This window comes from Hippopotamus amphibius, chromosome 1, assembly GCF_030028045.1.
Source record: "Hippopotamus amphibius kiboko isolate mHipAmp2 chromosome 1, mHipAmp2.hap2, whole genome shotgun sequence".
In the NCBI taxonomy this organism is placed as follows: Eukaryota; Metazoa; Chordata; class Mammalia; order Artiodactyla; family Hippopotamidae; genus Hippopotamus; species Hippopotamus amphibius.
The window spans coordinates 69,201,253-69,216,914 of NC_080186.1; the positions used below are offsets into that span (position 1 = coordinate 69,201,253).

General features: G+C 40.1%; 1 protein-coding gene across 1 annotated transcript in view; it reads left to right on the forward strand.

Moving 5' to 3' along the window:
- The first annotated feature begins 279 nt into the window (after positions 1-279).
- Positions 280-15,662, forward strand: part of SLC44A5 (solute carrier family 44 member 5) — a 348,242-nt gene continuing 332,859 nt past the window's right edge. The window contains exon 1 of the mRNA XM_057695206.1: positions 280-313. Within this exon, the coding sequence (XP_057551189.1) occupies positions 280-313 (34 nt within the window). The remainder of the gene's footprint in view (positions 314-15,662) is intronic.

The window sequence follows — 15,662 nt, forward strand, 5'->3', positions numbered from 1 at the left end:
AGCGCGAGCGCGAGCCTCGCAGCTCAGCGCGGTGCGCGGAGAGCAGAGGGGCGGCGGCGCCCTCCTCAGCCGAGCCGAGCCGAGCCGAGCGCGCAGCCCCGCCGCCGCCGCCGCCGCCGCCGCCGCCGCCGCCTCGCAGATGCCATCACAGCAACAAAGAGCTTGCTGAGCTGAGAGCCGCGGGGAGAGCTCGCCTGGAAGCCACGGCGTCGGCTCCTGGAGCTGGGCGGCAGCGGGAGGAAACGCTCCGGGGGTCTGGGGGAGGGGAGGGGGCAGAAGATGGCCAAGAAGAGAAAGCCCCCCAGCATCAAGGGTGAGTTCCGCTCCATTCTCGCCTCGCCCCATCCCACCTCCCACCCGCGGTCCTCCCCTCTGGATGCCTGTTTACATCCAGGCTCGGCGAAGTGCAAGGCTGCCTGCTGGGGAAGAGTTTTCCTTCTCCGGGAGGTGGGGAGATCTCAACACTGCTGCACCTCGCTTTGCCTCCGGGGAGGCTCCGATAGGAGTTTGTCCCCTTTTGGTAACCCGGGGAAACCTGAAGACTCTTTCTCTTACCCCACCCCTTTCCTACTCCAGGAGCTTGGGTATCTGTTGCACCTTCTCCCCCTCAGGGCAGGGGGCAGAAAACCGACTCTCGGCTCCTAGGGTCTTAACCTTTTCGGAAATCAGGCTGTGTGTGAGTGTGAGTGTGAGTGTGAGTGTAAGAGTGTGTGTGTGTGTGTGTGTGTCAGAGAGAGAGAGAGAGAGAGAGAGTGAGTTAGTTTTTCATGGTCTCTGCTATTCTCTCCTCCCAGCCTCCCTCCTCCCTCCGTCCCTTCATCCCAGGGTGACAAGTTCTGCATCTATTTTCCCAACCTCCATCCTCAGGAGGAGATAGGAGCTGTCTGGCTCTCCTTTTCCCCGATGGTCAAGGGGACTTGCTACGGGACAGCTCCCTGCAGGCTATTTCCCCCTTCCCGACCTGTCGAGCCAGGCAGGGTCTCCTGCTGAGCAGGGCCCCTGTTGCTCCTTTGGAACCAGGGCTTCTAAAGTTGGAAAGTTCTGGGTGAGAGAAGCTCTGGCAGGGAGGACAAGGAAGAGCTTGTTGCTGGGATGACTTCAGGGATCGCGGCGTGGTCGGGAGCTGGACCCGGGAGGGGGTCTCCTGGGCGGCGTCGGGCGGGGGTGTGGGCGTCCCCAGGACTTGCATAGCGCAGCGCGGCGCGCGGGGAGCAGGTGCACCGGCCGCTCGCCGTTTCCCTGGCGCTCCGGCTCTCCCGCTCGCGAGCCAGCAGTGGCCGAGAGGCTGTCCGCAGCAGTGGCCGCGAGGTTGTCCGCAGCAGTGACTGCGAGGTGGAAGACAGCTTGACACCATGCGCGGTGAGGAAGGCTGTGAGGGGGGAACCGAACCCGAGCTTGGTGGGGAGGAGGAAGGAGCGGCGTTTGGAGTTGGATTTCGATTCAATGGGCCTCATGGCCCGGGAGGCCCGGATTTATTGCGCTTTGAGATTATATAAAATAGGACCACACTCTGAGATGCAAGGGAGTGTACTATTGAACATACAGTCTTGGTGGTTTACAGCAGCACGCCAGGCTTTGGCTTGTTTCTTGCTTTTTTCCCCAAGTCTTGCTTGTGGGAGCTTAGCTCCACTCTAGAGGTCACTAGGGGGACACAACTTTATCTCGGTGCTTCAGCTTGCTTTTTAATTGCCCCGGAGTACTCAAATCACTTATTGGAAACGGTTTCAAACCACGATCCTTAATCTTTTGGAAGATGTTACTACGAAACACTCGAGATTTTCTGCTTGAAACTATAATATATGTATAATAATTGTATTGCAATGTATTTCCTTAACAATAACACAGCCCCTGTAAAATAGAAGAGGCCTTAAACATGATTTTTTTTCTCTCCCAATGAATTAGTACATGTTTATAGTGGCAGACAACTAAAGAAAGAATGAGAGAATATATTCATCTACAGTTTCCTTATCATAATATCAAAGAATTAAGTCTAAACACAGATTGACAGGGTGCACTTGCTGCACTTTTGCTTCACTCCTTTTTTGTGGAACCATATGGCACCATGAATGAGACAGAAGGATTGGTTTTCAGCGCTGCTGATGTGGCTGTCCATTGGCAGAAATACATTTCATACCCACCCCAAACCTTGCAGATTGTAAATGGTCCATGAAGAATGGAAAAAAATTTCCAGTTTTACAGCACATGCTAGCTGGAGACAATCTGACCCTGAAATTAATCTTGGTAGAAGTGCAAAAAAGATACAAATGAGACCAAATTAATGAGAAGTGAACTAGTATAACAGTTTGATGAAACATATCTCATTACTAACTCCCCCACCTCCCCCCAGAAAAACCACTAAAAAGTTTTTGATTTGTAAGTCAAGATAGGATTGTGTGTATTTTCTTAAATTTAACTTGATACTGAAATAATTGAAGAACAGCAATTAATAGAGTTTTGTCATTTAAATGTTTGTTCTTCTGGAAGAGTTAGTAACTAAGCTCCAAGCTTTCCTAGGAAATGTGGTCTCAAGAAATATTATTGTAGTTCTTTAAAAATAAGGTTTTCTCATACTACATGTTTTGCTTAAAAGTAAAGGTATGTTATTTAGCTCTTATTGACTTATGGGTTTTTTTCTCTCTACTAATGTTGTTTCTTTTTTTTGACCAGATTACTTAATATTTCTTAGAAGGAAAGATACCTTTAAAAAATCCTTGGAATTTCCCTTTAGCAAAGCACAATTAACTGTGTGATATTTTATAGATAACAAGAGCAAGCCCAGGAATTTGGAATCCATTAATTTGTCTCAATTTTGCCTTTTAAGAGAAGAGCTCTACAAAAACATCTAACTGCAGGCTTGCTGAACTGTTCTCAGATATCTGCTTCTAAGCTACAACCAACTAATCTGGGACTGCCTGGTAGAAAACCAAATTGCTAACTGCTAGGGATTGTTTGTTTGTTTGTGAACAGGCTGGGGTGAACTTTGATGGATAATAAACTATAGGGTTAGCAACGTTCCAGCCTGTGTTGGTGATCCTCTTATGAGAGCCGTTTCTCTGCTTAGATACACTGCATGCAGGGAGAGATCATTTGTTAGAGCACGTGACAGGCAAGTTGCTCATTGGCTTCTGAAATCCTAACAATAGATTCTACATATCTAGAACAGCTAGAAATTGGCCAAAGGGAAATGCAGTTTCTTAACACTGACAGAAGAATAAGATGAGTTGGCAGTATTTCTGAAGGGATACTAGCTTTCATATGTGACACCTCATTAAAGGGTAGCTTTTCAAAAAGGCAATCGATATTTATTGATCCAATAATTATAATGTTTTAATGAAAAGAGATGCTGTTGTCTGTTATCAGTAAGAGTCTTATAAACACAAGTTAGCTACATTGGTTACAGTGCTGTTAACCGAACCCACCCCCCTTACAGTATTAGTACAACAAGGATTTCTCATTCAATTGCTTAGGTTAAAAGGTTAAGTTATACTTGGATTCATCTATTTATGCATTCATTCAGCAATATTTATTGGCCACTGAATATGTACTAGGTTCTGTGTGAAACATTAGGGATGCAGTGATGAACATGATACACAGTGAAGGGTACATTAATAGGGGGGCCTGGGAAGGCCAGGTAAACAAATACATCAACAAGAAAATTTCACACTGATTAATATCATGAAAAAAATAAAATAGGATGATATGCTAGAAAGTGATTGTGAGGTTACTTTAGATTGTCTGAAGAGGTGACATTTGAGCTGGGAACCAAATGATGAAGTGTAATTTGCATGCCAAGAACTGGAACATAGCAGGCCTTAAGGCAGGAATGAGGTTGCAGCTTGGCATGTTCAAATACAGAAGGATGGCCAGTTTGGCTGGAGTGTGGTGTGTGAGGTAGAGATGGGTAGGGAGAGGCCAGGGTTTTTTTGACCCTAAGCAGGAGTATAGATTTTATTTTAAGTGCAGTGAGAAGCCAATTGGATACTCATTAGATGTTTAGGGTTACATTCCTATCCTTGAGGATGATTTCAGGGAGAGCAGTTTTTTTATATCAACTCCCTAGGCCAAGTAAAGCTTGGACTTCATTTTTCTAAAAGGTCTAGTTATATTGAAGCATTCCCTCATACTATTAACCAAAACACCTGCAATATTTTGGGCTGAGATGTTGGTAGCATTTCTAGGAATCTCTGCTTAAGAAAACAGTTCTAAAGAGAATGAGGACTAATTCAAGATTTTAGTAAAGATTATTAGGTTAGTCATCCTTCCCATTCCCCCTGCCAGCAAGCCTCTCAAAGCAAGTAAATCTTAGGAAAAACATATTGTAATGGTAGAAGTGAGGAGGATAAAGAGTCTGGAACATTGCTGTGTTGTAGGCGGAATGTGGAAGGCAGCACGAGGGGATCCTAGGTAACGGAAAGGGGTTCATGAAAGAAGAGTGATGCTGGGAAAGGGGATATGAAAAAGCCTCTAAGACAACATCAGCCAATTCATGATTTTGCCAAGAGAAGCGGAAGCCTTATGTGAGAGTCTTCCAAGAGAAACACTCTAATTCAGACACAAGGGAAGTTCAAATCAGGGTACCTTTATGCTTTTGACTGATTTTCACTTGTGAAGCATTTATAACAATAAAAGCACACAGGCTTTTAAAAGGTCTCTTTGGTTTTACTTATTCATTATTAGGTTGTTCTTATGGATTATAAACCTCACAGATGAAAATAGCATGAAAAAAATTAATGATAAAAACTGCCATTTGTTGGATGTAGCTGCTTGCCATCTAGTTAGCAGGGAGATTATACTCTCGGGTCTCTATCTTGCTGTGGAGATGCTGGCGGTGAGGGGGAGGGAAATGGGGTCTGTTGGATGATTTTCTGCCCTCTAAGCATTTGTGCCTAGAAGGTGCCATGATATTTAGGGGAGATATAAATAATTTTAAAGCCCTCCACTGCATCTCTCACCTCCAAACTGCATACTTCTTTGCCAGCGATTAATAATGAAAAATATAGTAAAAATTTTTGTAGCTTCAGGGCTTTGTTTAGTCCATTCTCCTTCTTTCTTTGTACTTCAAGGGACTCTTTTGAGGTTAGCAAGGCTGGTAGTACAGCAGGGATTATGTAACTAAGAACGAATCTGGTCCTTAGTGATACTGTAACACAATGTGTTTATGACATCAGATTTTTTTTTCATAGCATTGCGAGTCATAGTATGTTAGAGTTAGAAGAAAGGCTCAATGTTTATAGAGTTAGTAGAGGAATGCTACAGTAAGAGGTGAGTGATGCTGTGAAATATGAATAGTCTATGTCTATAAGGAATTTGGTCAAGTTTATTATTTGTAGATACATATTATATATAAATCAAGATATGTCTATATATATAGACATATATGGACATATATGTAGAGAGAGATGTATATATAGACACATCTTGAAATATATTTAAACTATAGCTCAGTTCCCAATTGATATTGAAACTTCACTCTCTATACATGTGAGCGTGATCATATCTGCATTTTACATATAAGGAAATTGAGACACAAAGACATTAGGTGCTTTCTTGAGGTCTAAGAATAAATTATGTACTGTGGATAAAGGCATAACCAAGCCCCATGACTCTCTCTCCTTTGCCTACATTCAGTATTTTAACATCTGTTCACTTTCCTCAAGGTCTATCAAGTCTAACATAGAAAGGTAGATCAACTTTTGTTTTCCTGCTGAATCAAGAGGTTGATATACTTTCCTCAGAAGTGTCTCAACTTTACTGTTTGTGATCCACTTTGAAAATTAGAAATACATTGCTAATGAAAAGTAGGCTAACTGCTCACAAATGATAAGGTGATATTGCACAGAGGTTTTAGAGATGGGGAGGAAAGACAAGGTGGACAAATGTTCTCATTTTTTGAAGTGGTATAAATAGGAAAAGATGCATCTGGGTCACCTCTGAGGTAGATTTAAATTATTTTGCCGTTCACGAGGTAAGCCATTTGACTGCTGTAGTAGCCAGCCTTTAGGATGGCTTCAATATTCTTTGCCTACTGGTTTCGCACCCTTACATACTCCCCTCCTACACTGAATTGGGGCTGACCTGTGTGAGCTGTAGGGTATGGTGGAAGGCTATTTTGTACATAAAGGCAGTGTAGCTTCAGCCTTGCTCTTGTGTATCTGGTACTCTCTTATATTGCTTACTCTGGGGAAAACCAGCTGCCATGCTGTGAAAACACTCAAGCATTCCTGTGGACAGGCTCATGTGGGAAGGAACTGAGGCCTCCCACTAACAGCCAGCTCCAGCTTGCCAGCCTTTTGCATGATTTACCTTAGAAACAGATCCTCTAGCCCAGTTAAGCCTTCAGGTGTCTATAGCCTTAGCCAAAATCTGACTGAACTTCGTGAGAAATCCTAATCTAGAACTTCCCAACCAAGCTGTTTCTGGACTCCTGTATTGCAGAAAGAGTGAGCGATAACAAGTGGTTATTGTGTTAGGTCACTAAAGTTTGTTACACAATATTAGAAAATGAATACATCTGTGGTTCATGATTTTTACACCTCTACCTTGGGAGGTAGGGATCCTCTTATTGGTATGTAAATGTTAGGGGAGATGGTGTATGTGTTAAAGAATATTTTTAAAAAACCCTCTACTACAGTGGGATTAATTTACTGATTTATACAATTACTCCAGGGTGTCCCCTAACCCATCTGCCACTTCCAGACTCCTGAGAATAAAAGGAACACTGTAATTCACAGTCTTCATCACTAGTCTCAGCACTGGCCTTGAATCTTAGCCCTCTTTCTTACTTTGGTGGACTGGGCTAAAAACCTGAAGTTCTCTTTTCCAGTTTCCCTTGAGTTCCTTTTAGCAGCTTGCTTCCTCCTCCTCCACTGTTTTTGGTCCTCATTTCTAGTTCCTACAGTTCACTTAGTTTGGCAGGTACCTCCCAAATAAAAGCCCCACCAAACTAAAAAGCAGAGTGATAGAGAGAATACGAATGCCCCCAAATCCCACAACAGTCCAAGACTTCGCAGTTAAGCCCCCAAACTGAAAAAACAAAAGTTCCCTGAAAATCTAAAATCTTCCAATAAAAACCTCTCCAACTATACTTATCTACTCCTCCCTACCAAAGAATCCCTGCCCCCTGCCAGCCGACTAGTCCTTTGATATATAACAAGGAGAGTGAGAAAGGATAAAGTGAAAAAGAAGAAGCCTGTGATACCTTCTATTACAGGGTAGAACAGTAGTCTACTTTATTTCATTCCTTCACTTATTTCTTCATTCACTTGACAAATATTAATTGAACACTTACTGTGTGCCAGGCAATATTCTAAGTGTATTTGGGATACAAAATGGAGCCTTCAGGTAGGGAAGACAGACCATGAATAAATTGTCAAGATTAAAAATTGAAAAGTACTGTGAGGAAAACAATAAAGCATGGTAAGGGGGATCTGGAGTGCTGGCAATGGGATGATGGGAGACAGTCAGCTATGAGTATTAACAGGATGATTAGGGTAGACTTAATTGGAAAGGTAATATCAAAGGAGATGAAGCAGTTTTTCATGGAAGAGGAATAACCCTTCAGAAAGAGAGAAAAGCCAGTGCAAAGACCCAAAGGTGAGAATATACCTGGCATGTCTGATAAACAGAAAGAAGGTTGAGTGGAATTAGTGAGGAGAATAGAAATAGGAAAGGGGGGTCAGAAAGATGAGGGGGGACCAAATTATGGAGGGCCCTATAGATAATTTTAAGCACTTTGGCTTTATCCTGAGTGAAATGGGGCATCATTGTAGGTTTTAAACAAAGGAGTAATATGCTCTGATTTACATTTGAAAAGAATTGCTGTGACTATCATGTTGAGAATATCCCCTAGGGGCAAGAGAGAAGCTGGAAGACCAGTAAAGAGTCTTGCAATATTTCAGTTGAGAAATGATGGTGGCATCTCTCAGGGTGGTAGCAGTGGAGGATATAAGAAGTGGAAAGACACTGAATATATTTTGAAGGTGGAGCTAATATGGTTTCCTGAACTAACAGGATGTGGAGTGTGAGAGAAAGATATGAGTCATGGATGATGCCACAGTTTTTGGCCTGAGGTACTAATAGGATGGGGTCGTCATCCACTGGGAAGGGAAGATTATGGACAGGGCAGGTTTAGGGAGCAGGATCAGGAGTTCAGTTTTGGACACATTTGAGTTTGAACTATTTATTTAATCTTCAAGTGGAGATGGCAAATAGGAAGTTGGATACATGAGTCTGGAGTCTGGGAGAGAGGCCTGGGCTGATGATGTGAATTTGGGAGACACTGGCACATAGGTGGTGTTTAAGACCACAGACTGGGTGACTTCCTGGGAAGGGAGTGTAGATAGAGAGAAATGATCTGAGCCCAGGGTTACTGCACTGTTAAGAGGAAAGGGAGAAGAGGTGGAAACCAGTAAAGGAGATTCAGAAAGAGCAACTGGTGAGTAAGGGGGAAATCTAGAGTGTGTGGGTCCCACAGCTAAGGGAGAAAGTGTATCAAGGAGGAAAAGAATAATCAACTGTGTCAAATGCTGCTGATATAGTAAGATGAGGGCTGAGAAGTGACCACTGCATTTATTAATGTGAAGGTTACTGAAGACCTTGACAAAGGCAGTTGGAATAAGTTAAGAGAGAATGGGAGGAGGAGAATTAGAGACTACAGAGTCAACTCTTTGGAAGGGTTTTTTTGCAAAGGGAGTAAAGAGATGGTGCTGTGGCTGGGAACAGGAGAAGTCATTGAGGAAAACAATGTTCTTTAAGATGGGAAAAATAATGGCAGGTTTCATTCCTTGTTGTTGGTCACCATTTGCTTTGTGAGGTGGTCTTTAACCTCTCTTTCACTATTTTAAATTTTGGCTGCTTTCTAGGACAGTTTTCTGGGGGGGGGTAAGGAGGAATTAGTGTACAGTGATTTTATGTCAGTTATAAGGATGTTTCTTTTTGTCTTTATTTCTCTAAATATATTATCTTTTAATAAATTATAGTGTGAAAAGAGGTATAGAAATGGACTTCCTGATAAAATATTTAATAAAATATATCACAGTAGGAGAAAGTTGCCGTGAGAGGGAAGTTTGCCAGTCATCATGTTGCTGACTATAGCAGTCCATTCTGTCAGCTGGGAAGCTCAGGAGGAACTAAAGAAAAATCTAAAAGTTTTTTGTGTAGGGGCTGGCCTAGTGGTTCTGGACCAGAGGCAACTGTGCAGTGTCTGAAGACATTTTTGATTGTCATGACTGGGGTGATGCTATTGGTTTCTAGTGGACAGAGACCAGGGATGCTGCTAAACAGTCTGTAATGCCCAGGACAGCCCTCACAATGAAGAATTATCTGGTTCCAATTGTCAATAGTGCCGAGGTTGAGAAATCCTGGGCTAGCCCCATCATCTTTGTATTCTTCCAGTGAGAAGTGAGGAAGTTACTTCTGAAAAAGGGAACCCAAAAGAGTCTACTTTACCTATCCCATTGTTCTATGTTTGGATGAGGCACAGCTTTTAAACAAATAATTAGGGTTTAAAATAAAGATACTTCCTTTTTTTGCCTTTGCTTTCTCTCCCCACTCCCTTCTCTTCCCTTCTGTTGGTTCCCGTTGTACATTACTGTGTTTATAAACTTGGGTTGTTTTCATGAGGGCAACGTGGCATTAGAGGGACATTAAAGTCATGGTAAAAAAAATCCCTAGTTCATCTGGAGAACCACAGTTTCACATTGCTGATTCCTATTCTGCATCTGTCTGACAATTCTGTGAAAGAAATGATCAAGAACAGGATGATTTGTTGAGCTCTAGCTCTTTAATGGGAAAGGATAGGTGGCCTCTCAGCCATCTTTTCTGTGGCTTCTCTTGACCATTAGGATTTCAGAGGAGAGCTACACCCTTAATAGTCCTACCTTCAAGGTGTGTGTTATCTGACAAGGAGGACTCTGAACAAAGTCAGGACTGGTTCTAAGTGCTTGCTGAGTGAAAATTTTCATATAGGATGAAAACCTTAAAATCCAGTTTTATAAGAAACAATATAAAATTTATATATTTAAAAAACTTGAAGGACAAGTTCTTTATGTACATTTTGTAGTTCATTGGATTGTGTTTCAGTGGCCAAATCCAGAGACAAAAATAAGATTTTTAAATTGACATTAAAATTTTATTAAAAGTGTATTATCACTCTAGGCTTGCCTTACAAAAAAATTCAAAAGTTATTTTGAAGTTAGTCTGCAATGATTATACACATTTTGAAAGTATTAGTTTAAGAATTTCAAAAGTCGTAAAATGAGAAAAAAAACCATAAAAGCTACTTAATGGACATTCATACTTCACATATTCTGGTATTAACAGTATCTTTCACTTTGAACTAAGCTCTTTTTTTTTTTTTATCCACTGTTCTCATCCTCTTATTCACACATTTTGTTTGGCTGCACAAAAATGTCATCACATTCTTTTGCCATGGCAATGACGTTGATTCTGCTGATTTAACACCTTTACTGTAGTGAAAGAATATCTGGGACTAAAAAAGACGTATTATGTTTAAAAAAAACTTTGGTCATAAATAAGTGTGTTCAGGGGTATCTTAGCTGTGTGAGGTAGGATAGACTCGAAGTAATAAAGAATAGCACTGGAATCCATCCCTTCCCTTATCCTTGTTAGCCGTTATGAAAGACTTATGTTAAAATGTATACAATAGAGGGACTTACCTGGCGGTCCAGTGGTTAAGACTTCTCCTGCCAATGCAGGGGGTGTGGGTTCGATCCCTGATCGGGGAGCTAAGGTCCCAGATGCCTCAAAAAAAACCCAAAAAACGTAAAACAGAAGCAATATTGTAACAAATTCAATAAAGACTTTAAAAAAAATAGTCCACATAAAAAGAAATCTAAAAAAATGCATACAATAGAAATTCTGCATTGCATAATATCACACTTCTCACACATAAACTTTATTTAGTAATCTATAGACACAACACAAAGGCAAAAAGACATATGCTCCACATGCCTTATTCTAAGGTCAGGACTGGTTATGTTTTTTAACCTCTGTAAATTCTCACTACCTGATTCTGAATCAATGCCTTAAGTATGATGAAGAATAAGCAAATTAATAGATTATACATAAGTTTACATGGGTCAAAAGAGGCATGTAACCTATTTAAACTATTTGGTAAACAAACCACTTTCAAGTTTTTGGCAGCACTGAATGGTAGAAAAGTGTATTAGTTAGAAATAACTTATGAAAACAAGCTTTTGAGGAATTCTAATGGTAATATTTTTAGCTAATTGCTTATATTATATTAGAGGACTGGAATATCTTTTGAATATTTAGAACTTTCATGAGTCTAGACCTCCATTCATTCAGTTGGTCCTATTTAGTGTGGTTTTATGCTGTATCTTGTATTTCTGAAAACTAGGTTTTTGTATGTATTGAGGCTGAAGAACCTTGAGAACTGCCACTGGCCGACCAGAGGCTCAATAATCATCAAGAATCCCTTCCGGGAGGAGGGGAGGATGGTTAGATGGTGAGTGATTTTAGGGGAGGGCTCTTTATGAGAGATTTCCTGAGTAAATATGTAGTCTTGTCATTCTTTTAGATATGCTAAAATTTTTTCCTGGAATCAGCCAGACCCTGAGATAGCTCTTTATCTAGCTTGTTATTTTGGCCCTTGTATAAGTGCTTTTGCTGATTTGTGTTTAGGTGTTGAGAAACTTGGCATCATATTAAGTTCAACGATGTTATTTCTCATGCTGATCACTATTTCATGAAGTATCTGCATTATGAGTGCCTGATGAAGAAGTTTCTCTGAAATGTTACCAGCTAACAATAGACAAAGTAAGTCATGAAACTCACTGAGTTTCCCATATGGGTAGACAGCGAGGAAGCTCAAAACTGAAAATGAGCCCACTTCTTGCGTAAGACTGTGGGATCATAAATTATGCATCTGTGGATTAATTTTGTTTTTCATATCCTTATTCGTCTTTCCTCTCATTGTCTCTCTTTATATACTTTGTTTTGTTGAATTGTATGTAGTTTTATAAACTATTTTTAATCTTCTTTGAAACAAGATGAATTACAAACAAATTAATATTTGCTAGGACTAAATTTATAGAAATTAATCTACTCAAAGTTATAAACGAGTCATTTGCAGAGCCTGCATTTAAACCTAGATGTAGCCCCAATCAATTTTTTTTTAACGTACGATAGAACATAGAAATAAAGGATCCTGTTGTCCTAACCCAACTTCTCATTTGCAGGTTACCACCAGTTTTTGTTCATATGTAATTTTACATAGTTGAGATTTTATTTAACGTCACCTTTATCCACCTGTCGCACAAGTGGAGACTCTGGAGTCATCCTTGACTCTCTTTTACAGGCCTCTCTTCAACCCTGATTAAGTCGGTCATTACTATTGATCTCAATCTTTACCTCCACTGCCACGGATATAATTCAGCACATATCATGTCTAGTATGGATTAGAACCACCTATACAAGGGTCTCTTTGCATTAGGCTTAAATAACCTCTAATTTATTTTTCACACTTTTGCAAATATGATACTCCCCATAGGCAAATCTGATCATTTCACAATCCTAAAATTAATGGCCCTCATTAACTCTACCCAGGATAAAAATCAAAATTCCATAGCAAGGTATACCGGACTCTCTAGGATCTGACTCATGGTTACCTTTCCTGCTTTATCTCTCACCCCTTCCACCCTAAACTTAATGACCCCACCATTCTAATACTGGGGACCACATACATTCTTTTATGCTTCTGTGCCTTTGTGATGCTGTGTGTGTGTGTGTGTGTGTGTGTGTGTGTGTGTAATGCCGAAAATTCTTTTTTATCCTTCAAACCCCAGTGCAAATGTCCCTACTTTCTATGTCAAACTTTCATCACCATCTTCCACTCTGACACTCTCTACAAGCACAGTTAAGCTCTTCCTCTTTGCTGCTCCCACTACATCTTCCACATACATCTGTTAGTGCCCCTATATTTATTTAAAATGTTGAGTTTACTTGTCCATCTCTTTTCTCAGTCCTCCTGTAAGTATTTAGTTCTACCATTACCCTGAATCAAAAGGAGCCAAAAGCTGGACAGGAAATCAGTCAGTGGCTTAACATGCCAGGGTCAAAGCATCACTGTAGTTTATCCCATCTCCCATTGTTCTGGTGACATTATAGGGCAGCTTTAGGACAGCCAGTCTGTGCTCCATGCCTGAGAGAACAGTGCCTTATGCCCAAGCCATTCTGCTAGAAACTTTCTGTTTTTTCCTAGGACTGCTTCCAGTCTTTCTGCATCTTGAATTAATTTTTTTTGTGTATATATATATATATTTCATTTTTATTTTATTTTATTTTTTATAAATTTATTTTATTTTTGGCTGTATTGGGTCTTCATTGCTGCACGGGCTTTCTCTAGTTGTGGCGAGCGGGGGCTACTCTTTGTTATGGTGTGCGAGCCTCTCATTGCAGTGGCTTCTCTTGTTGCAGAGCATGGGCTCTAGATGCGAGGGCTTCAGTAGTTGTGGCACGTGGGCTCAATAGTTGTGGCTTGCGGGCTCTAGAGTGCAGGCGCAGTAGTTGGGGCACCTGCGGCTGGTTGCTCCGCAGCATGTGGGATCTTCCCTGGTTTGGGATCTTCCTGGACCCGGAATCGAACCTGTGTCCCCTGCATTGGCAGGTGGATTCTTAACCACTGCGCCACCAGGGAAACCCTTGGATTAATTTTCTTGGATCAAACCTGGCTCTGTGTAGCTTGTCATGTGTCTGGAGTTGGACCTGAGTTTTATGGGATTGAGGCAAGGGGGTTTTGCCACATGCTTGTTTGTTGTCCCCTTCTGTAGATCTCTATGAAGAGACCTAGCAGTAGGCTATGAGCACCTTGAGGGTTCTGATTGTGTGATATTTATCCTTTAACCCAAAATGTCTAGTATAATTCTGGGTATATCATAGATACTAAACGAATATATTATTGAATGAATCAAGCATATATCTTTCTCTATATTTTTATTCATTCTCCATAATTTTAATGTTTGATAATATTTAATTGTGTTGCTTTAATGTAACTAGCATAACTGACTGAATTTTCTAGGTTTTCTCTGCAAATATAATTGTCTGCTGAGCATTTGTGTGTTTACTGTATTGAACTATCTCTTTAGGTTAAAGAGCCTAAGTAGCACCTGAGTCTAAAAGTTAAATGTGGCCCATGAAAGAGAAAGTAAATTTGTTATTAGCATATCCAGGGACTTGTACTGATTGGATATAAGAAGATTTGGTGTTAGCTCTAAATCATAATAATATTGTAATAATATCATAAATTCTCAGAAAGTTAGCTATAAAGTTAATCCTAGGGTCAGATATGTAATAATTGCTCAAGCTCTAAGAACAAAGGTACAGAAGTGATGCTAAATTATCTTCCTTTAACTGGAAATCCTAAGGTTTATATTTCAAGTATTCATTGTTCTGTTGTTCTTCCTTTATTGATGGTACATTTTCACATGAATATGAAATTAGGCCGTAAACATCTTGAAAGTAGAGACTACTAAATCTTTCTCTTGGTGCCTAGCACTTAGTAAGTGTTCAATAATAATTTGTTAAATTAATATATGGGTAAAACTTAAGATGTCGTTCTTTTAAAATCATGCAGATGAGTGGAAGAGAGTACTGGTGCACCCCCCTGAACTGAAACCCATAAACCCATAGATACGGCTTAGAGAAGGTATCGCTTCTTCCTGTAGTAGGAAGAGTTCCCAGACCATACCTTAGTAATCCATAACATGAATATATTTCTGGATAATCAGGAATTGACTATTACTATTTTTCTTACTTCAAAATTTCAAGTAGGTTAAAGGCTCAACTCATTGAAAGGTTTTTTTTTTTTTTTAATAGAAAAAAGTTGGTTCCGTGATCCACAGGGAATAAGTAACTTATGGGTCAGAACCTTTGAGATGCTTTTGAAATATTGAAATCTGGTATGCTTGGACAGGAAAATTCTGATTGAAAAATATAGACAATGGGATTGTGGTGGTGAATAAAGTTTGAAAGCCTGCCCTTAGGCAGTGTCTTTTCCAGGGGATACATTACTGTCTCCTAGAAATATTTAGTTAGCTCCTAATAAATGACTTTTCCACATTCAGAATCTTTAAATCTCATTACTTTAGAATTATATACTTGGAAATATACATTCTCTTTTTCTCCTCCCTTCCTTCTTCCCTCCCTCCCTTCTTCCCTTTGTTGTATTTTCTTTTTTTTTTTTAAGAACTTTTATTGAGATATAATTGACACACAGTGAACTGCATATATGTATTTTCTTATTTTGGGTTAGTCTTGTTTAACAAAAAGTAATTTATTAAAGATGAGTCTGTTAAAAACTGAAGATATGTAACATCAAATATAATTTTAAGGAGTGACAAATGAATTTATATATTTGTGTTCACTGTATACATTTCACTGAAATTTGGGGCAAAATATACCTTGAAAAACCAACTTGATTATTAGGTTAATATTAAAATTGTGAGTTTAATAATCTTTTTTACTAAAATGATTTAAAAGAAAAAGGTACCATAGTCCCTCTACCTGTTTTTGTTGCATTACCAACTTTCTTCCAGGGTCTAAAACCTTCATAATTGCTAACTCAGTAATCTTCAAGAGGTAGGGAAGGTTTGCAGATGTAATTTTTCCTACTTCTAAAGATA